This window comes from Homarus americanus, unplaced genomic scaffold (genome assembly GCF_018991925.1).
Source record: "Homarus americanus isolate GMGI-L3 unplaced genomic scaffold, GMGI_Hamer_2.0 scaffold25129, whole genome shotgun sequence".
NCBI lineage: Eukaryota > Metazoa > Arthropoda > Malacostraca > Decapoda > Nephropidae > Homarus > Homarus americanus.
This window is the reverse complement of record NW_024734008.1, coordinates 372,698-396,946: the sequence shown is the minus strand read 5'-3', so window position 1 is coordinate 396,946 and position 24,249 is coordinate 372,698. Positions and strand designations below refer to the sequence as shown.

The following is a 24,249-nucleotide window of genomic DNA, read 5'->3' as shown; positions in this document are numbered from 1 at the left end:
GATATCCTTTAGAAAAAATTATAAACAAACTCTGCTATGCTATGTGAACAATTTGTAAACACTGCTAAATAAAATCACAATGCTGATCACAAAGGGAGCCTTCCATCACGAAACGTAATGCTCTTCCAGTTAGTTTACCCCATGTTGAGACGGTAAATCAAGTTAGGTGGAAGTAACTTAGTAAGTTAGTCAAAAGTTAAAAGAAACATAAAGTTGGAAGTCCATTACAATCAAAAAGAAAAATAAGAATTAGATATCCACTACCTGGCAAATGAGTTTTAGATTTGCACTATGATCCCTTCACAAGCAGTGTCCCTCAGCAACCAATACCGCTGAACTTTAAACCTAGAATAGATACATACAACTATTGTACAGTCTCATTCAAGATTCTTCGAACACTGCTGGAGACAGCTGGCAACTCAAGGCCAATTGTTTACTGTAGTACATAGTATAATATAATACGAAACAACAAAGCCCAACCATTAAATTAAGCAACGGGGAACTAAGTAATCAATCACCGATCACTTTTACATTTATTCATAATTTTTACTTCGTACTTTAGTAAACAAACGGCCTTGAGTTGCCAGCTGTCTCCAGCAGTGTTCGGAGAATCTTGAACGAGACTGTACATATTAAAAAGAATACAAAATAATTTGTACTAAAAATATAATGGTTAAATAAAATACATGGTACATTTTACCTGAAAGAAAATTTTACACATGATAATTATCTTTGAGATTTTTCAACCAGTGTGGATATGACTCATGGCAAAAAATATTATTGGAAATTTCTTTTAAGTGTGATATTAGTACTGTACAAGAGAGCTTCGATTTACGAAAATTCGCTAATACTATAATACAATTTTTTCTTCCAGCACTTCACTGTACGAACGAAAACCCCACTTTTACGAAAAACTTTTACAGTACCATATTTTTTTTTAATATTGGAAACTGCTGAGTTGCTGACACAGGCATCTGAGGGCATCCCCTTGCTGAACACAGACAGTAAAAAGTGTACAGTACTGTAGTGCAGGCTAGTGTAGCAACATTACTGTGCTTATATACAGTACACATCTACAGATAATATGTCATATGAAGGTGATACTGTATACTGTATTGATCTAAAATTACAGTATGGCTAACCAACCACCAAATAAGAGAGACAAATTTATAACTGATTACTGTACTTCAATTATGGTATGTTGATATGGAGGAAGAAATTGATGAATCTGTCATATGCATACCAACAAGAACATGACAGTGACCTTAACTCAGGCCACATACAACAAGAGGAATTTAATTGTCAGGTCATACCCAATAATCTTGATAATAGCCATAAATGTTCCATCAATTGCTCTGAATGTTTTTTAGACCCAACACCGACCACCTAGTTTCCATAAGTAGAATACTGTATACTCTCAACCAAAACTTCTCCAACACCTGGGCACGATGGGTGTGAAAATGAGCAGAATGGGGCTTGTCATCTCGGAATGGTTTCAGATTCTTAGTTCATTTTTCAGATTGCATTGTGCCTATAGCATTGGAGAAGTTTTTGGTGAGTGTACAGTAATACAATACAATACTGCACCTCCATTAAGCAGAACTCTCCAATATCTCTCAATTCCAGGTCTGTGAACTAGTTTCTGAGGTTGAAAATCAGGAGTATTTTCTGAAAATTCCGGAAAATCTCTCCAAAGATTTATTTTTCACGTCTGGGAACAAATTTTGAGGTTGAAGATCATGCACATTTTCTGGAAAATTCAGAGAAATCTTCTGGAAACTCTCATCAATATTTTTTTCCGGGTTTAGGAGCAAATTCCGAGGATAAATTAATACGTCATTCTGGAAAATTCCAAGAAACATTTCTCAGTACCCAGAAAAATTCCAAGGATATGGGATTTTTTCCAGGTTTGAGAGTCGTCCTATTACCCGGAAAACCCTCATCCTCGGAAGACATCTGCACTAATTATTCCAGCTAACGGAATATCACTATTCTAAAACATATTAAATAAACTTGATACTGTACGCATTATACTGTTTTATTAATCTTATTAACATTAATACATATGCTTAGAAGTATTGTTTCCCACAATTTTTTTTTTTTAATTTGTATTTTTACGTTTGGGGACATTTTTTCTTCATGTGAAAAATGGCTTCGATTTACAAAAAAAACCCTCAATTTATGAAAAGTTTTCAGGAATGTATCCCTCTCGTAAATCAAAGTACTCCTTTAGTCCAAATGTTTATCAGGTTTGTGTTCATCTGTAAACATTAATTTTATCATCATCATCATCATATGGCCAAAAATAAACCCAGGGGTGTGCAATCACTCTAATTATGCAAAATACAAACTAAATTTTCTGAGAATATTCTTGTGAGTAAGTTAAGTTATAGTATTTGACATGAAAGGCACGAGAGCTTTTTAATATCAGTTTAGCCGCTGATATTGAAATTCTCCAAAAATTTTTAAATACCTTACATACAGTATAGTATTTCAAGATGTGATTTAAGCACAACATAATATTGTCTGTGAATATGAAGGTTGACTGTTAAACGATGCAAATAACAGGAGAGTTTGATGTTGAGTGGCTTATATGTTATAGCAGGAAGAGTACAAGGATGAAAAGTACAGGAAACAGAGGTTGTGTTCACTCTTGGTTACATTCATCCTGCACGTGATCTTGACCGAGCGCTCTTGGTGTCGTCGTCTTATGTTCCATGAACGTGAGTTAAATAATGTTCTATGGTATTTACTTTGTGAGTTACACGTGACTGATTGCAAGTATTGCACAGTTGTCTAGAGTCACCTTCTGTTTCTACATGCCTGAAGCTTAAATTAATGGAATCCGTCAAATATCTTTTCATATTCATGACCAGATTATATTTTCAGAGCTGTAAATTCATTTTAACCAATAGGTACAAATTCACCAGAATATAATCTGTTGTCTGGTCTGTGTCATTTTGCTCTGTGAATTATCAACAGTTTTATGAAGAGCTTTTTGAATTGCTAATTTTTAGTATCAAACTTCCTTGAATTCCTGTATTATTGTGTGGTTGTTGCCTCTGAATAATGATGTTTTGCATAAAAGTATGAATTAATGAAAGGCTTTTATGCGCACTTACGTACACCATTTTATATCTTGTGCATTGATCCAAAAAAGTGTTGACATGTTCATAGGATTTTGTAGTTTGCACATCCCTGAGATTAGTGACCACAGGAAACATTTTCATAAATTTCACCAACAAGAATGCATCTTAACAGTTGCAAAATGTTCCATCAAAGTTTTTGTAAATTTAAATGGATAAGCAGAATAAATTCCAAGCAATATACAGTACTGTACAGTAAAATCCCATTATCACACATATGCAACCTAATGAAAATCTCTTTTTTCCAAATGCAAGACTGGTTACACAATACTGGTACTGTACAGTTTTTTAAAATGGAAAGAATTAAATTACAAAACAGCTAAACTTGGCATTGAGTTGCTCCACAATTAGCTGCTATGCATGATGGAAACAAAGAGTCTTAATATACTCGATAAACATGTTTAGTTTGTGTTCATTAACTGCATCCCTATTTTAACTATGGTATCCAAAATACAGTAAGTTCAATGGTCTCCAGCATTACCTACTCCAGAGCATAAACAGGTGATTTACACCACCTTGGAGTCATTGAGGCAGTGAGGAAGTCCCAGAAACAAATACCATAGAATAAAGTTCAAGTTTCCAAAGTTAAATGAGATTTTCGCTTAGTTATGGACAGAGCAGTGAAGTGAAGCAGTTTTATAACCTTATAGAAACTAATGTATCTTTTGAATACTCTGTAGAGTGTCTTAAAGGGCAGACATAGTATAAGGAAGCTTCTTGTCAAAAGAGAAGTATTCTGTTGATTACAATTGACAAACTTCATTTCACAGATAATTTCACTACAATATTCTGAATAGTGCTTTGGTCCGGATCTCTTTTTGTATACAATGGGACTTTACTGTGTTAATATTGTAATGTCTGAATAACATGAAATGGCATAACAACACCTTTTGCTCATCCACTTAATGATGACAGCCGAGTACTAGCTTTAATATGAACATAACTCCATGGTCAACTTACTACATTCTATGGGCCAGACAAAAGACGACAAGAAGAAAGCACTTTAAGACCATTTTCTGCTTGTTTTTACATGTTCTCTGGTATCTTAAAGTTTGTCCACCAGATGAAACTAAATGTAGGGTGACACGAGTCTGACACTCCTCTCATGACTGCAAAACAGAAAAAAATGAACAATGCTAATTCCATATAGCTAGTTTACACTAGTCTACTATTTTAAATGAAACTTGGAAAAAATTAAGCACATGATGACTATGCAACCAATGTGCTGACTGTAAGGTTCATCAATACATTTCTCCCTGGAGGAAACTTCAAATCTTATGATTTTTGTAGCAACTCAAACACATTCCAAATGCACAATGAAAATTTTATGCTGGATCATTAGTTGCCAATTAAGTTGTGCCCATAAACACAGGTTATAAATGAAAACAGTAGTTGCTTGAACTCAATGAAATGTTGGATAGCATACAAGGCTGTTCTTGCAGTCTAAAACTCAGAACTTGTGTAGTACTGTACTACTGTACTGTACTAAGTCATTGAAAGTCATCAGTTTTGAAGTCATTACATCAAATATATGATTTCCTGCATGACTGACTGGGTAAAAATCAAAGAGCACTGTTATAAGGTCCTGTGGCTCTGAAGTAACAAAAAAAGGGATTTGTGCTCCTTACACTCTGCTGCCTTCAACTTAAAGACTCAACTTGAATAAATCACTAAACAGTACCAAAACAGTCCTAAAGACAGCCACTTATTTTTTTTAAACCAGTCAAATGGAATACTGTATACTGAACTGAGTTGGCTTTCATTAGCAGGTTACACAACTAGTTAAAATATTCTAAGCAATAGCTGATATGTTTTAATGGTTCTGTCCCAACGAGCAGTCATGCCTAGGGGACCTGTTTTCACTTTCGATGGTTCTGCAATCATTTGGGTGTTTATTCTCTCACGCACTCACACATTACAATGCCCTGGATTTTCAAAAAGGATGAAAGGTGTAGAAGTTAACAATAATTATAATACCCAAAACTTCAAAAACTTGCTTATAAAAATACAAATGAAATCTTGGTGTCCTAACTTATATCACTGATATATAAAAATACAAATGGCTGACTATACCATATTAAAACAAATAAAATTTGATAAAAATCTGTATAAATCCCATCAAATACTTAATAAACTCCATCTACCTTCCCTTACCAGACACATGACCTCAAAACATATCTGTGGGTTCCTCTTCTTAAATACATATAATATTTCTCACTATGTCCTATACAGTGTTACCCTTAATCTCTCTTATCATATCATTCATAAATTTTCTGGTCACTATTGTATCTTTTAAGCCATAACGGTCAATTTTGTAATATTTCCTTTACATTCAGGCAACTGTTACTATTCACCCATTCTCCTTATTAACAATCCCTATCTCAAATTCTTGGATGCTACTATTCAAATCTCTTATTACAAAACCTCATCTCACAAACACACAACAGTGAGTTAAGCACCATTTCTCAATCACAATGCTGACCAACACATCACATAATACCTCAAATTTTTAGCAGTATTAACTCAAGTCCCATACTCAACCTTTACTAATCCAACAGCTTTTTTCAAGAATGGCTTAATGCAGCTAATTTGTGAGAAGGCAACCCAAAGGCTAGAAGGATAACTTCAGCCCAGGGTAGCCAACCCATTGCACATCGTAGTATAATACAGTAATACCCCATCAACCCTGTTTAGTCATGAAACTGAACCTGTATCTCATGGGTGGGAAGTACAAAGAACTAACAATAATATAATGATAAAAAATTGTATCTATCAAATTCTACAACAAATAAATTCATCCTACAGTATATTCTCAGGTGTAGGTGATCGTAGACCATCCCACCCTGTCCTTCAGAATTAAATTTTTTCCTTTATTGCATCTGTAGTATATATTTCACTGAGGATGTTCTATCATCTTCCATGTACAGTACTGCACCATTTACTAGTACTTCCCAAGTGGACCTCTCCACCACCAGTGGCCCTCTCCACAACTGACTCCCACCAACAGTGGCCCCTTCTGCCAACAGTAGCCCTGTTCACCAATAGAGGCCCTTTTCACCAACAGTAGTCCTCTTCACCAATGGTGGGCCTTTCCAGAACCTCACTCCACCCCAATAATGGCTCCTTCCACTTCTTTATTCAACTAATATTGAGTCTACTAACCTCATAACTCCACCATACTATAGGTACCAGACCATTTATCCAGCTTCCAGGGAACTGGATTTACCAGAAAATCGGTTGTTTTTAACCTGGTTAGTTTGGAAACTAATGGGTTTGGCTGGCCACATTGTTTTCCTATTGGTAATGCCACAGTGTCATCAGCTTTAAACAGCTGACATTTGTGTGTACCGTACTTAAATCTCTCTACTTTGTGTGGTTATTTACCCTAATTTATGATCATTATCATCTATTAACATGTCTAAAATGCTGGCAGGAAGTCCACCTAATAATGGAACATCCAAAAGAACAAATTTTTTGCTCCAACAATAATGCATCGCGATAGTCTTTATTTGTCATTGTGGTGATTCTTCTCATTCTCTCTCACCAGTATTTTTACAAGTGGTTTGTGAGTCTACTTACTGCCTAACCACTCAGTACCCAAAAATGATGCATGAATAGTGTGAAGAGCATCTAATATCATGTAGAGTAACCATTTTAAGTAATAATAGAACACACATCACCGGTCAGCCGAGGGGTGGCTACACAAGTTGTCAGTGTTATATGTAAAGAAACTATAAAAGTTGTAGAAAAATCCTTACAATACTCTTATGTGACTTGAAAATAAAGAAAATATAAAACAAAAATAAGAAATATGAAGAGCAAGGGTTTTTCTTCTGTGTGGGAGTTGAACGTGTGTATGCAGGTAGTGAGCGGTTTGTCAACAGCACATCTGGTGACTTTACCAGTTAGCTTTATTTCAGCTTAAACATGTGTACCTCTGCTGTAAGTTTACCTTATCCTCTTCAAGCTAAATTTAAGCTAAGCTCAAAATAACTATTTTCTCGTTGTTCCTGCCTTGTGTCAACAGCTGTGTGATATCATTTCAAGTGGCATGCAGTAGCCACACACATCTCTCTCACAGTCAGCTGAGTGGCTGGCTCGGCCTCGGTGTTGCCCAGAGAATGCTTGAAAGCAGAAGGAACTTTTTTTTTTTGGAGCTTTTGTATTTTATGATGTGCTAAGTATCATTTTGTATAATTTTTAATACTTTTTTTGTTCATTGTTGGCATATGCAAAATACAGAATAACTAAGAATTTGAACCTATTCTCATTTACCCAACACTGAAGTTACCAAGAATGAAATGAATTAGGCTTAGGACCAAAAACCTGACAAATCCAGGAAACAGGTTCACCACAGGTCCCAAGCTTGGCTGTTAAATGGTCCGGCACCTGTATTTACAGTATTTCTTTATCCATCACCTAATGTAAGTCTCATCCGACACACCATCTCCAGCCACAATTTACTCTCTCCACCATATTCTCCCAACAAGTAATTTGGGCGACCTCTCCTCAGTAAGAATTCCCCCAAATAATTAAGGTCAAAGTATATACTAATCTAATTGAGCAATGCAACAAAGAGTAATGTCTGCCTCCAGCATGACAAAGATGAGAAAAAAACTCAGTTCTCATGATCTGTTTATTAAGGGAAACCTGTATGTTATTTCTCACATACTTGTACAGACTGTTACACTGAACACTGAGCTCTGAGTTATACAAGTCTATATCATGCTGGGGCTATTTACAACGATCATCAGCTTGAAAATTAAATAAATCAAATTTGGCTAAATATTACTGTTGTAGCAACTGACTCAGATAGCAGTGCTAAACTCTACTCTCAAGTGTCAGGTCAGGAAAACGAGATCAGACTCAGAATCTGCTCCTGCCCCACTTGCTGAAGGTCCATCTTCTGAGCTAACCTGTAATATTAGTAACATCTTGAGTTATTCCACATTTGAAGTCAATGGATTTCCTTATATTCATTAACTGTTGTGATTTACTTTATTCAATACTGTATTCTCTCTTATTCCTCAAAACCCCTTTTATCATGAGACAATAATGAAAGACATCTTTTATATACCCTGTATTTACATCATCCATTATAGAGTGCAATACCTACGAACTAATGGTTGGAGGATGTGTAAATAAAGCAAAGGACACAATAGTATGAATGCATGCTTAATGTTGAGGTTTTAGCTTGGCCTCATACAAATAAGAAGTTGTAATGAATGCCAGGTTTAATACCCAATACAGTACAGGGAGATATGCTTGTGTTAATTTGACAAGTCTGAATTACTTACCCCAGATGAAGTGCCACATGTTCCAAAACTGCGCCTCAGGGTGGGAGTTTGGACCGGCTCTGGGATGAGGGCATCATGCATGGCGTGCTTCCAGGTCCAAGATGTGGCCACACACTCAAACTGTTTTTTGTCAGTATCATACAATCTCCCTATCTCAGGTTCCATACATACCTGTAATATAATATCAAGTGAGTGAGCACATTTGATTGTTTTCTGCACCAAAGGATTTCATCTAGCTTAGTCCTAAAACTTGATGACCAGATCTAACTGGGTCATGATCAACAATAAAGTCATCTGCCAAAACCCTGATCTGAAATAACCCCAATTTTTACATGAAACCCACTCTCTAAATATTGGTGAACAATTCCTAAATGTGTAAAACATCTAGCTAGCCTTCTTCAAAATACCACCAATGAATACACTGAACAGGCATTTTATGAAAACACATGCCCAACACCTTAAAATGTTCCAGCAATCTTCACAAAATATTGTTAAACATAAAAACATTAACCAAATTTAGTACCATGTACATAAAAATACAGAATACAAATAGAATAAAAAATATATTCAAAATTGATTCAAAATCAATAACAACAATAATCTTTTAACCTTGGTTGAAAATGCAACAAGTAATAAGAAATTTTCTTATAAAAAATATTTATAATAAAACAGTATGTCAATATTTTTACCTTGGTGTATGGATCAGTGAGTAGTGACTGTATTGAAATAAGGACCTTGGAGATGGTGAGAGCTAAAGACCAGTTGTGCTGTATGGAGTCGATCCCAATGTCTCCGTGCCTGGAGACATTAGGGTGGAAGATCTTGGTGATAAAGCGCACAATGGGTGGACACAGTGGGTAGCTGGAAACGAATGTTACCATTATTTTACTGTAACCATGACAGAATATAAAAATATCATGCACAATGAAAATATCAAAACAGGTAGCTACAGAAAACTAATTAGATGTTACCCAAATACCTTTTATGTAATGTTACAATATGACAATAAGTAAAACGAAGTCTTCAGGGTACAGTACACCCAACCACTTATGTATTGGGTCCCCTCTCTACCCAAATAAAATATTAAAAGTGGTGTCCCCACAGTGAAGGAGTTAGTACTAAGAAAAATACATTTTCTCTGATGTACTTAAATAATATACGGTTGACGTACTGAGTGGGACTATCACCGAAAGAGGGCGTGAAGACCAAATATCATGAGTAGAAACTTAGGCAATAATTCTGCTGTAGGTCAGACTCATGGTTCAAAAGTAAGTCTAGAAATTAGTAATTGGATTTTTCTCCAATTTTGTAAATCTCAGAAAATGGTCTCACTAAATACTTACAAATTTCAGCCAATAGAACTAAAGAAACATTATATTTTTTTGTCCCTTGTTACCTAGGTTTACACACATTGGTTACAAGGCATAAACCATCACAAACAATCTACTTGACAAAGAACTGAAGATACAAGAAGAATGCATGGAGTTTATACATCTTTAGGGAGTCACAAAGACATTAAGTGATACATGAAACATCTGCACGACAAAAACTTATACTGTATACAGTACCTATGAGGTATTTGGATATACAAGAAAAATGTCCCTCCCTCATATGGGGAACCCCCAGGACCACGTATTGAAGCCTGCCAGTGCAGAGACATCTTATCCAATGGTGACGCTTGTATACCTTCAGGTGGGTCCGACCGAAGTGCTGCAAAACAAACACAATCTATTAGTAAATGTACATCAGTACTAAGAACTCAGTATACAACTCACAGCAGCATTAAGAAAATTGGATCAAGTTAATATGAGACACTTTAGCTCATTTCACCTGAAGATTAAACACCCTCATGTTACCTGGGGGATTGGGTAAGGTATGCTGAGTTAGGATGGTTAATCTGAAAGAGAAATAAGTTGGGGTGCCTAATCTTCACATAATCCAACAGTGTGAGCCATATTAACAAAATATTTAATAACCTCTCAAGATTTATTAACACTACCACTTGGACATCATGCATATTCCTGGTAAGAGCGGCCTGTACAGAAACAGTTTTTGACATGCTAGTTCTCCTTATAAGGGTACCACAATAATTGCTGCCTTTAGTCCTTTGGACAGATGCCAAAGAACTAAAAATTTCAAGTAACGAAATAAGAAATCAAAATACAGTAGTACTTCTAAGTTCATTTCGCAGACGATTTCTTCTCCATGAATTTTCACTGTTGTGAGGTGGTGTGAGAAGGGACATCTGGTGAAGACACATGTGACAGGGAGCACTTTCTGTCCTGTAACATAAAGATATTTGTTTTTAACGTATTACACCATACATTACAACTGGTATTGAAAAGTGAAAGTGGGTCCCATGGGCATGACTGTATACCAAGCCTTCGGTGGCTGGCTACACAAGGAGGTAACATGGCCGGTACTGCATTACAGATATTACAAATCCAATATATCATTATAAAGATATTATTCCATAGCAGTTGCTATAAGGTACAATACCAAACACAAAGTTCCTCACTGTGTCTTAAAGAAGCAACCTTTATGATACAAGAATAATAACTATCCCCCCCCCCAAAAAAAAGGCTTGGTTTTATGCATATCAGAGGCTCAATACTGTACTATGCTCTACCCACACAGTTCCAAATGGGCAGTTGTGCATGGAACTCAGAAATGTTTATGGATCCCCGATACAAACTTGTTGTAGGAAACCAGAATCTTAACAAATTATATTTTGCATGTTGCATAACACTAGCTTAGTGTGATTGTTTCCTTTGGTACTAAAATGCAGTTTTAGTTCAGTATTTGTGAGACCTTATTTTGTTTCCTATAAATTTTTATGTGTATCAGCTACATTTCTATGTACAGTATATAAATGAGTAATAATGTTAGTTTTAAAGATAAAGTTCTCAAGATACAAACTACAGACCAAGATCAATACTCACAACTTGGTATACACCATCTGCCAGGGAACATCCTTGAAGAGAGGTGTATACAGTGGCCATCTACACTGTGTATACTTCTGCCACTGATCATCAGACACATAGCGGTTCACTAGCTCCTGCCAACGGCGACACACACGCCCCACAGACCACAATGTCATGTCATCCAGAAGATCAAACACCAACACCCAAACTGTGGCAAGAATGTTACACTCAAAAACAGACCCTTCTGTGTGGTGCTTCTTGTGTACTGTAAAATACTTAACCACCATTTCCCACACTTAAAGGATACTGAATACATAATAAAACACACATTTGCACAAAGATGATTAGAAATGCACTATAAACTTCTGTTTCTTCTAAGTCATTATTTCTTAAGATAAAATCAATATATTTCAAGAAAAATCTATAACAAACAGTAATATCTCTGTCAGCCGGAACTCTCGTCTACCAGGAACTGAAATTGGTTCAGAATTTTTTCAAGGTCGAAAATCAGGCTTGATTTTCTGGAAAATTCCAAGAAAACTTCCAGAAATTCCTTTTCCCCCCCCAGGGTCTGGGAGCAAATTCCGAGGATGAAATAATGCAAATTTCTGGAAAATTCCAAGAAACATTTACCAGTACCCTGATAATTTTCAGGGATGTTGGATTTTTCCGGGTTTGAGAATCATCTAGTTACCCGGAAATCTCTCATCCCAGTAAAAGCTCTGCATCAATTATTCCTGCTAACAGGGATATCTCCGTATTTCAAAATATAAAAATGTGAATACAGTGGTCCCTCGGTTAACGAGCACAATCCGTTCCAGCAGGTTGCTCGTTAACCGAAAACTCGTTAACCGAAACCATTGTTTCAATGGGTTTTTGGGTAATTGGTTCCAGCTCACCGAAAATTGCCTAAATTCAACAAAAAAGGTAGAAAAGTACACTTACTTTGAGGTGTGTATGTAGAAGGCTCCTGGATGATGATGATGATGGGAATTAGAATGGGGGTGGAGGAGAAGGAAGAAGAGAAGGCATTAGAAGAGAAGTCACCCCATGGCACCATTTCACCCATAAAATTTTAGTTCTTTTGGTGTATTTCAAGATTATTTTCTTTAAATCAACACTGCACTGCATTATATATTGTCAATATGTAAAATATATTTCAAATGACCAATAATTTGCTTGGAAACACAGAAAAAAAGCGTTTAGTTGAAGAGAGTCTCAAGCAAGATGTTACCTCCAGTGAAAACAGAGAGAGACTAACGCCTGTCTGGTGTGTTAACAGGCTGGATGGCACGCCAGAAACTAGTTTTTTTACCTTCAATTATGTTCAATAATTGTTAAAATGACTAAAAAAGTTAATATTAAACTTTTAAAATTATTGAATAGTATAAACTTCTTGATATTTACTAAAATAGTAAGGAATTAAAGCCCTAAAACCGATTACTGTATTGGCGGACTAATACTACAGCTGGTGGACCGCCAAATGCAAGTGAAAACATGTTGAAGTCGGCTCGTAAAAAAATCGTTAATCGAGGGATTGCTCGTTAACCGAAGTTAAGAATCTTATGGAAGGTAAATCGTTAACCAAGGCGCTCGTTAACCGAGGGACCACTGTACATTATCTAATAGCAAGGGTTCAGTGTAAAGCAATTACATCTTAATAACTAATTACTAGTTGCATAACCTTCATACAAACTCATGTTTAACCATAAAAATAATATAGTACATTTTCTAACAATGTTTTTACCAGCTGACTTATACTATACGTCTTATGGAGTACAGTATGTAATTTTGAAGGAGCTCAAACTAACCTTCTGGAGGCATGCGATGTATCAGGGTTGGGTCGAGGTTTTCTGGAGGGCGAGGACAAGTTAGATTGATTATCTGCTCTTGAAGAGTCTCCCGTACTGCAACCATTCTTCCATCAGCGTTCATAACAAGAGGTCTCCTTGTATCTGGCAATCGAAGACTACCGCCACCTCCTCCTTGACCAGCAATATTTCTTCCTGATAATCCTCCTCCAGGTCCAGATAACCCTCCTCCAGCTCCAGGTAGTCCTCCTCCAGCTCCAGGTAGTCCTCCTCCAGCTCCAGGTAGTCCTCCAGTAGCTCCAGGTAATCCTCCACCTGATGATCCCATGGCTAGCATACCAGCACTTGAATTAACACCCACACTTGCTGCAGCTCCACCAACCATACTTCCTAAAATGCCAACACTGACTGTCCCGGAGGTCCCAGCAATACTGGCCAGCGGCTGTCCTCCTGTAGTTCCAGACATGCCGGTTGATATCCCTGCACCAGATAATTCAACAGCAGAAGCTATAGGTGATTCACTAATGCCAACATCCATGCTATCTGCAGCAGCACCTTCCACAAAATCATAGTCGTCAGTTTCTGTTTCGCTGTTCACTAACACATTTGTCCCAACACTTCCCTCCTGTTGTTGTGCCTGCTGCTGGAACTGCTGTTCTATATGATGTAACTGATAATGCTGTTGTTGCTGTGGCTGCTGGACTTGTTCCTGCGTCTGATAATAGTCTCCAGGTTCACGTGGTTCTTCATTCCCCGAATCTCCATCATCAGTTTTCTATAAAAAAAATAAGATACTGTATGGAACAAAGTAGACTTGACCTACACCACATTAACTGCTACACCCGTACTCTTGGCCCCTGATCACTGTCTATTTATAACCTCGTAGCTACAGTATTTTTGTTCTTTTATTACATACCGGTATTATCAGTATTTTGTTTTTCCATTTCTAAGGTTTTAAGTTTTTCTAAAAGCATTTATGAGTCAACTTGTGACATCAGCTAACAATCTTATGTCACGTAACACCTGAGACTGAGGATAATGATAAGTAAGATCACTGGGTGGAAGGATTAAAACTGAATATATTACCCACAGTTTATAGTGCCCTTATACCATTTGTCTGAACACAACAAACAACTTCTGTAATTTAATTGTTGTCATAGAAAACAATCATCAACAAAGTAATGTGCAATAAGATTTTTTTTTTCAGCCATAAATTACATTGGTGTTCTCCATTAAAGGCAACTGGCAAATCTTTACATGGTACCACACTTACCTCTTGATATGGGCCAACACTGGGTAGTTTAGAGGGATCATCTGGGTAGAGGAAGGAGTGACAGGTGGTACACAGGGGCTGAATAAAGTTTGGCCCGTAGAAGCCGGTGCAGTGAAAACATGCATCATTCTGAAAGGTAATGAATTAAGTCATACCTGTAATCAGCAAATATTATGGTCACATGAAATATATTCAGTAACAATCCTGTCAAACACTTCATTATTAAAATTCATTAAGCTTAAAACTACTTGTACAGTACTGTATGGGTTAATAATAATAGTGTACAGTGAAACATTTTTATTACCAAGTATCAGTCATATCTATCACTTCCCAATACAATACAGTACAATACAGTATACATCACAATGGCTCATCTTCTTGGACAGATTTTTTCACCACAATTTAGCAGGTTATACATACTATGAGGTAAATTTAAAAGCAAGAAAAAAATGGCAAAGGGTTAAGCACAAAATATCAAAGCATGAAACCTTGAGATAACAAAACACACACACACACACACACAAAGTGAGCTGCCCATTCCAAGAGTTATGTCATGGTTGGGAATACGGTATGCATGTCATACTCACACCCCACACGAACAAGACTTTCAATGTCTTCCATGCAACACCGAACTCCCTAGTACAGTACAATACAGTCCAGTACAGTGACCCCTCGTTTAACGAACGCCTCGGTTAACGAAATTTTGGTTAACGAACTGCCTTCCATAAGGATCTTCAATTCGGTTAACGAATTTCTTACGAACCGACCTCAACATGTTTTCGCTTGCACTGACCGGGCAACCAGCTTTAGTATCATTCCGCCAATACATTAATCGGTTCTAGGGCTTAAATTCCTTACTATTTTAGTAAATATCAAGAAGTTTATACTATTTAACAATTTTAAAAGTTTAATATTCAATTTTTTAGTCATTTTAACAATTATTGAACATAATTGAAGGTAAAGTGACTAGTTTAATGCGCAGCACCCAGCCTCTTAACACAGCAAACAGGCGTTAGTCTCTCTCTGTTTTCACTGGAGGTAACATCTTGCTTGAGACTCTCTTCAACTAAATGCTTTTTTTCTGTGTTTCCAAGCAAATTATTGGTCATTTTGAAATATATTTTACATATTGACAATATATAATGCAGTGCAGTGTTGATTTAAAGAAAATAATCTTGAATTACACCAAGAGAGCTAAAATTTTATGGGTGAAATGGCACCATGGGGTGACTTCTTCCACCCCAATGCCTTCTTCTTCCTTCTCCTCCACCCCCATTCTAAATCCCATCATCATCATCATCCAGGAGCCTTCTACATACACACCTCAAAGTAAGCGAACTTTTCTACCATTTTTGTTGAATTTAGGAAATTTTCGGTGAGCTGGAACCAATTACCCAAAAACCCATTGAAACAATGGTTTCGGTTAACGAACGACCTTCTGGAACGGATTGAGTTCGTTAACCGAGGGGTCACTGTACAGGTTTGCTCAGTTCTCCGTGCTTGGTTGTTTTTCAGAACAATACTGTACGGTACTCATCTCTGTATTCTTAAGATTGTCATTAGTCCTGTTCCTCAGTCCTAACATACCTATTTTCCATTTAGTAATTATAAACCTGTTGATAAAAGATGTCACCAAAACCAGTGGGATAAACTAAGATTTTTCCTAGCAGTAAGCAGAATGGAGTTTCTTGCCACTAGTTATGAATTTGATTGTGATTACAGTATAAATAACCCGAATGTGGTAGTTCAACTTAAACATGCCAAAAGAAGTGAGCTTTTAATTTCTTTCTTGTATTATTCCTTGGTTGAATAACTTGTTTATCACTATCTGAATATCAGCAATGAGATCACCTAAAAAATAGCTCCCCAGTTTATTTCACCTAAGATTACCCACCCAAATACCAATCTAACCTAACCCTTGCAAGTGAAAAAACCTGGGTGGTTAGTCTTCTTTAACTTTTTTTTTTACTTTTATCCTCTTCTCCGCTGATCGGCTCGTGAGCTGCTGGAGCAATCGGTCACGTCTCAGATGATCCATGCTTTGTAGGATGATATTAGTGAATTATACCTACAGTGACAACTACACTATATAATAAGATAACCCCATTGGCAGTGTTTACATAACTAACTATATTTTAGTGAAAAGTGGAAAAATCCATTTGGCCTCAAATGGGTATTCTTTCACTTTATCATACGGTGTCTCGACCGCTGATATACCAGACTAATTCACCTAACACACATGTAACATACAGCTTAACACACATGTAACATACAGCTTCAAAACACAGTGACATCACTGGACACGGGACACACTCGAGGGCTGGACTGTGTGTGTGAGTTGTGTCGTGGTTGGGAATACGTGTATAGATGTCACACCCACACCCACGGTCACTCCCCCTCACATATATTGTTATACCAGAACCACCACCATCATCTTACCTTATGTGTGAAGTCCTCGGGGAACTCCATCAGAGTCCCGAACTAAGTGTAACACGGCAGGAAACGGAATTTCATAAGAGCAGCAAATTTGCAGGCAGACGCCATGGAACTAATGTACACACTGATGGCCTCGGGTCCGGGCTCGATCAGTGTTGACAACACCGACCCCGCCGACACCCGACACCGACCCCTCGAACCCCTTACTGAACTAGACTGCTAAGATAGATCATTAGCCTTAAGAATAGTCATTCAAGTTCACGTTAATTCAACATGTTCATTACGGATTTAGAGATACAAACAACAGGAAACAGTCGATCCCATTTCAAGCAAATATAGCTCAAAAATATTATTGAAAGTTTATTTCCTTTCCTTTGAGGAAAGGAAGAAATATAGAGAGAATTAAATAACAGATGTAGAAAACCTACGTTGATCTACTTAGTAGTGATACAGTTTACATGAATACTTGTAGTTGAGTAAAGCAGACCCGGTGCAGTGTAGTGAACCGAATTCCCATCCCCTCCCACAGGAAACAACGGATAAGCTATTTTTCAAAGTACTGTAGTGAATTTTTTGGGGGGTTTATCATAAACACATTAGTAAAGACTTATATTAACCAATGTGTGTATAAATAACTTTTTAAATATCATTTAAAACACCAGCAAATTCCAAGCTCATTAGTTAGAGAGCTTCTGTCTCTTGTAGAGATTAGTGACGGTAATCCTGTCTCTCTTTCAGGTTGGTAGGACAGAAGGCAAACATAATAACTCACATTATAATACAGTATATACCATCAGGATTTGGTCGGGGTTACAGGAGTACAGTACTGTAGTGTTACAGTTACAGCAGCAGAAGGATACCAGAAGGGTTGTTGTGGAATTGAGGCGGTGCCGTGAGTCCTGAGGGAGAAGAGGATGAGACCACAGTCGATAAGAGGGCGAGCCTTTGTGGGGAACAGGTTATTTGGTTCACACTCAGGATGGGATGGAGAAAGGAAACTCACAATGTGCTCTCTGTATACATGTTGTATTGGAGGTACAATGCAGCTTGGTGCTGGGAAGGCAGCGTGGTTACAAGCGTGATGTAGAGAGAGCTGGTTGGGGAGGGTGCTCAGAGGAGGACCAGCTTGTGGGTCGCCATGCTCGCCGGCGGGAGAGAGGACCGCCAGGCAGGTGGAGGAGGAGGTGTTGCTGGCTGGTTGGTGGAGGTAGAAAGAGGGAGGTCACCACGAGGTCAGGTCTTTTATAGCGGAGGTAGGTGTGGGTAGATAGTTGACCCCCGCTCCGTGGGCGGCGCTGGTTGACCTAGACCACGAGGCATACACTGGGGAATTCGCGGGGTCGGCTACTCAGCGACAAACAGCGTTTGTAGGGGAGAAATACACTACACCTTTCCTGACCTGGGCGTGTGGGAACTGAGAAAATGGGTCCTTTGAGAATACCACGGTCTTCCCATTGGTCAAGGTGTTATCTACGCAGGAGGGATGCGTGCCCGAGTAGAGTTAATCCGAGTGTGACAGGAAGAGAGTTAGGGTGCTACTTTGCTTATACTTTTATCCTCTTCACCGCTGGTCGGCTCGTTAGCCGCTTGGGCGATCGGTTACGCCTCTGTTACGCACTGTTGGCAAGTACTGGGCATGCACCGGCTCCAGTGTTGGTCAAGTCTGGCCTTGAAAGAGCTCACACTCGGTGCCGTCACAACACTTTCTGGTAGATAGTTCCAAGAGTTCACAACTCTCAATCCGAAAAAGTTTGCCCTCACAGTTTCCTGGACTTGCGTCTGCCAGCTCCAAGTAAGGACACACACGACTGAGTAGGGCCCCTTGAGATGCTTATACACCTCAACTAGGTCCCCCCTTGCCCGTCTGTAGTATAAGCTAGGCAAGTTCAGGCGCTACAAACTCTCAGGGTAGCTGAGGTGCCAAAGTACAGGTACCAGTCTGGTGGCCCTCCTTTGAACATTTTCAACCAACTGACAGTCCCTAGCATATCTCGGGGACCAGATGGGGTGACAGTACTCCAGATGGGGAAGCACTTCACTTTTCAAGATCGTTACGAGGGACGGACCGTCTAGATATCTGAACGATCTTCTTATAAGACCCAATAATTTATTTGCCTGATTTACCTTCTTCTCACAATGGCCTGAGAACTTCAGCTCATTGTCAACATACACACTTACGTTCTTCTCACTTTCAGTCTCAAATAATGCAGTTTCTTCATCCCGTTGGGACATATGATACGCCTCCTTACCGTTGGTACGCCCCAGGTGCATCCTCTTACACTTCGTGACATTATTTTCAGCCTTTCGTTGGGTACACTGTCGAAAGCCTTGGCAAAATCTAGGTAAATATTGTCGATATTACCACCCAGTTCCAGAATATGGGTCCAAATATCCAATACCTTGAGCAATTGTATTAAGCAGGAGCGCCCCGGCATAAAACCGTGATGGCAATCCTCTACAAGGTTGTTTCGTAGTAGATGTTCCATCGCGGCATCTCTGATAATACTCTCAAGTACTTTACATATTATGCTGGTCAGGCTCACCAGTCAAAAGTTGTTCGTGGAGTGACTATCGCCCTTCTTGAAGATAAGACTCACATAAGCCGCTTTCCATTCATTGGGGACCTTTTGTTCATCCAGGCATTTACAAAACAGGATCTTCAGGGGCTCGGCAAGCTCGTTGCACAACTCTCTTAGCACTCTTGGATTTACCATGTCAGGGCCGGGACTCTTATGGACCTTTAGCTTGGACAGTTTATTTCTAATACCCTCTTCTGTGAACTCAACGTGTATCAGTGCTGTGTCGAACCGTCTGTCCTCAAACGCAGGAAGGTTAATCGCATCTCTCTTGTGAACACCGAAGAAAAGAAGCTGTTCAATGCCTCAGCTTTATCCTGGTCAGAATCTGCGTAACTACCATCTTCAAGCCTCAGGTCTGATACTCCTACTCGCGTTTTTAATTTCGACTTTGCATAGCGGTAAAACGCCTTTGGATTTGACTGGATTTGACTTGACCTCGCTTGGAACCAGCCTCTGGAACTCCTTTTCAGCCCTTCTACACTCTACCTGTGCTTGGTTTCTGGCTCTTGCATACATCCTCCCGCCCTGCTCATCGTTTGATCTAACCCACGTCTTGAATTTCTGGGTTTTCTTCTTAACTTTGTCGACTGCCGCATGGTTCATGTGTAGGGATCCCCTTGTATTCCTAGAGGCACTGGGTTTGGTCTTGGGTATATATTTATCGATCAAATGGATCACTTTACTAGTTATGATATTCAGCGTAGTGTCTGCGTTCTTGTGCCTTGACGAGTCAGGCCAGTGGATACCCCTCATCTCTTCTCTCATCCCGTTGTAATTTCCTTTGTAATATTTGCACCTTGGCCTGGTCTTATCTTGAACTAGGTAACAGTTAAATCTGAATGACAACACTATATGGTGACTGGTGCCAACTGTCGCTACTCTCTCTCAGGACCTCCAAACAAAGGTAAACAAATTGGAAATGTTTTCTTTGATTATCAATATTTGAATTGCTTTGAAGGAAGTTTTAATGATGCGTTCGTTTTAATGTAATACTGTACTTGTTTTCAAATCCACTGTCAGAGAAGAAAACGGAATAACCGGAAACTAATTTACGCTGGAAGTCTCGCTCACAACGGCTCCTTTAATACATTAGTCAATATTGTTCCCAACAACACGAAAGAAATAGCTGGATTTCACTTAACCGGGAAGTAATTTAAGCAAATTAGATTTAGGGAGGATGATTGAGTACGATGTGGTTTTGGTTTATTTCGCTTGCGGCCAGAAATTACTTGGTCCTGTAACCTCCGCCCCTCTTGTGAACAGACAGAACCCCTTAAGCAAGTACCTCCGTGATGCTGGACCTACACCCTCCGTGATGCTGGACCTACACCCTCCGTGATGCTGAACCTACACCCTCCGTGATGCTGGACCTACACCCTCCGTGATGCTGGACCTACACCCTCCGTGATGCTACACCCTCCGTGATGCTGAACCTGCACCCTCCGTGATGCTGACCTACACCTCCGTGATGCTGAACCTACACCCTCCGTGATGCTGGACCTACACCCTCCGTGATGCTGGACCTCACCTCCGTGATGCTGGACCTCCACCCTCCGTGATGCTGGGCCTACACCTATGCTGAACCTACACCCTCCGTGATGCTGGACCTACACCCTCCGTGATGCTGGACCTACACCCTCCGTGATGCTGGACCTACACCCACCGTGATGCTGGACTCCGTGATGCTGAACCTGCACCCTCCGTGATGCTGGACCTACACCCTCCGTGATGCTGAACCTACACCCTCCGTGATGCTGGACCTACACCCTCCGTGATGCTGGACCTACACCCTCCGTGATGCTGGACCTACACCCTCCGTGATGCTGGACCTACACCCACCGTGATGCTGGGCCTACACCCTCCGTGATGCTGGGCCTACACCCTCCTTCCTCTACCACAAGAGGGTGTGTTCGGCCGGTCTCCTTGCAACTTATCGTAGTCATAAAGAAATATCTGTCAGCCTGTCCATCCAACACTACAGTAGGTACGGTCAGTTTCTTCCCTGCCCACCTAAGTCCCGTCGGCGTTCACTTATGGTTGGGACACACGGTATTGTCTCAGCTCGCATTATATAGACTTGTCTGGTAAGTTTCTGAGGCGGAGTATATCCTGTACTTCTCTTCTTGTAAACTGATTAGGTTCCATATCTAATAGTCGTCACCACTATCGTCAGGGACCTGTCAGGGCCTCAGAGGGAGTCACTCATCACAATGTCAACATCCGCCAGTATGCTAGATAAATCAGATACGCTGCTCACACTTTAATTGTTTCTTCTTTTAATTCACCATTTCACCACTATCAGCTTCATAGCCGTTCAAGCGGTTGTCTGTTCTGAGTTTCTCTGGAGTACCCGGAGGAAACCTGTGATGTTTGGTAGTGAGGGTCACTGGATAATACCCTTCTCAGGTCTGTCCCGAACCAGTAATCGAACCTAGGACACAACAGTGATAGATACATGGGTTCCCGCTGTCTTGTTCTCCATATAATACGATATACTCGACCGCGTGTTTTCTCCTTTTTTTTTGCTAATTAATTAAGCATAATTAATAAAAACAGGTGGAGGAGGAGGGGGGCGGGGGGAGGAGTGGTTTTCTCACACCTGACCCTGGAAGTGATCATCGAAACTAACCACTGGTGGTCCATAAGTTATCTTGGATTGATTTCAACTTGCTGTTGTCTATACTCCTGCACTGTCTTTTGCTGAATTAATGTGCCTTTGTATGACAATTTTAGTGGTTATTTATCTTAGTTAATTAGACAGATAGATAGATAGACATTTATCAATAAAGTCGTCAAACAAATTCACATTGGCGGCCTGTCATTGTTCTGGTTGTTGTGAGGAAGGAGAGTGGCAGCGGCCCACCGCCTTATGAGATGCTGTTGCCAACAACGCCAAGTCGCCACTTCCAAAATCTGAGGCGCTCCGGACCACGACCTGTCGAGCGTCGCCTGCCTATTCCCACACACCCTTTCCTCTCTCTCTCTCTCTCTCGTAGAGGAGTGCGAGTCAGGGAGCAGATGGTGGACGTCGTGGATTGATGTGATTGTTGACTCTTATTTTTTATATTCTTCATCTTTATTATTAGTATTAGTATTTTTGGTTAATTATTTTGGTTTCTGATATTTTAGTACTATTTTCTTCATATTTTACTTTTATCCTCTTCACCACTGATAGGCTCGTTAGCCGCTTGGGCGATCGGTTACGTCTCTGATTACTTTTCCTTTTCTTTTCTTGGAGCTGCTGGTAAACAGGAGAATATATATTTTTTTTTCTTGTAAAATACCCAAGATTTTCTTAGCTTCACTTTTTTTTTTTACCCCTACGAGAAAGTTGAAAAACATGTGAACGATGGACCCAATACTTGTTTTATATAATTATGTTCTCCAAACTCTCTTATTTCAGACCCAATCGATACACAGTCGGTTAGGTTAAACAAGAGGGCCGAAAGTAAATATATTATGGTCTTCATTCCTGGCGGGGCAGCTCTCACACTCTAGCCATTCTTGCATGTCTCGTGCGCTTCCTCCTCCTACTCTCTCTCTCCCCTCCTCCTCCACCCTTCGCTTCTTCCCAGCCGCGATAACCTCACAGACTTGTTCCCCACGGTTGCTTCAGTTTATTTAAGTATATTATTCAGTGTTTGTGTGAGTCAGTCCGTAATCAGTGTTTGAGTATGTACAGTATATCTGCCGCTATTACGAGAGCCATCTAGTCTGTGACCGGAAAGCGGCTTATATCTGATAACACCAACCATGTCGCTGTTTTCTCCGCACACACTTTATTTTACTGGGCTGTCGGTTACGTCTCTGTTACGTACTGTTGGCAAGTACTGGGCATGCACCGGCTCCTGAATGTACCTGAACCTGCTCCAGTGTTGGTCAAGTCTGGTCTTGAAACAGCTCACACTGGGTGCCGTCACAACACTCTTTGGCAGATTGTTCCAAGAGTCCATAACTCTCACTCTGAAATAGTTTGCTGTAATAATTTTCTGAACTTCTGGCTTCTTTAATCAGAAACTGTGACCTCTTGTGGGACGGTCATCCGCTAGTGCAAGATATGAACACTCGACTGAGACTGGTATCCCATTAAATCACTCCTCCCCTTACCTATAGTATATAAACCAGGCAATTGCAGACGTTCTGATCACTGTACAGGCACAGGTAGGGGATTGGGCCTCCTTGATGAGGTTGTCTCTCTTGGCTTTTTTCTGAGTTGTAACCTGGGAAGAGAGATCATTAATATTGTCTCCTCGATCTCTCCAGAGGGCCTCAAGCCTCGTTACCTGGGGAGAAAGGATCCTTCCTGCTTCACCACACACGTTGGCGAGGTAGGCGCGTCGGCATGAATTTCTCATTTACTTATCCTCTTCAACATCACCACTTTTCAGTTAACTGGCCTTAGGGTTTTATTGGCGACTAAACTTAACTTATGAGTAACGCAATATTCTTAGAGTTTGGTTGAGTATCCTCGGTCGAATTGACTTATTGTTTACCATTGTTTGTATACCTGCATTATCTTTGTACATTGTTTACCTGTATTGTTTTTCTGCCTATTGAGCTGTATTTTTGCATTGTCTATATATATATACTAAATCATTATAAACTTGTATAACGATTTTACTGAATAAATACCAGTGCCTGTACACTATCTCCTCTCCCCCCCTGCGTTATGATATCATTGCTAATATGGGAGTTTGTGTTTTAATGTAAACTTAATATCACTTGTGGGACGTATTATATCTAATATACCATTTTACAATACTAACAACCCACTTCTTGTAAT

At 39.5% G+C, this 24,249-nt stretch overlaps 1 protein-coding gene across 2 annotated transcripts; it reads right to left on the bottom strand.

Annotated features, from left to right (window-relative positions):
• Positions 1-538: 538 nt before the first annotated feature.
• Positions 539-17,019, bottom strand: LOC121870120. Of its 2 annotated transcripts, none has more exons than XM_042371892.1 (9): positions 16,891-17,019; positions 14,452-14,580; positions 13,179-13,953; positions 11,386-11,575; positions 10,616-10,725; positions 10,012-10,153; positions 9,133-9,304; positions 8,444-8,614; positions 539-4,255 (listed from the first exon to the last, which is right to left on the bottom strand). In XM_042371892.1, exons 1-9 carry the CDS (start codon positions 16,918-16,920, stop codon positions 4,250-4,252), a joined length of 1,725 nt encoding a protein of 574 aa, XP_042227826.1. In that variant the 5' UTR covers positions 16,921-17,019; the 3' UTR covers positions 539-4,249. The 2 variants fall into 2 exon arrangements, with proteins under 2 accessions (XP_042227826.1, XP_042227825.1); XM_042371891.1 differs by lacking the exon at positions 539-4,255 and adding an exon at positions 7,769-8,062.
• Between the last annotated feature and the right edge of the window lie 7,230 nt (positions 17,020-24,249).

Excerpts from the sequence above, each read along its gene's own strand:
- LOC121870120 (XM_042371891.1), bottom strand. The coding sequence starts at position 16,920 with ATGGAGTTCCCCGAGGACTTCACACATAAG. Across the intron at positions 11,576-13,178 it reads ACATCGCATGCCTCCAGAAG|TTTGGGTGTTGGTGTTTGAT; the intron begins GTTAGTTTGAGC and ends TTCTTGCCACAG. Across the intron at positions 10,726-11,385 it reads CAGATGGTGTATACCAAGTT|GACAGAAAGTGCTCCCTGTC; the intron begins GTGAGTATTGAT and ends TTTATGTTACAG.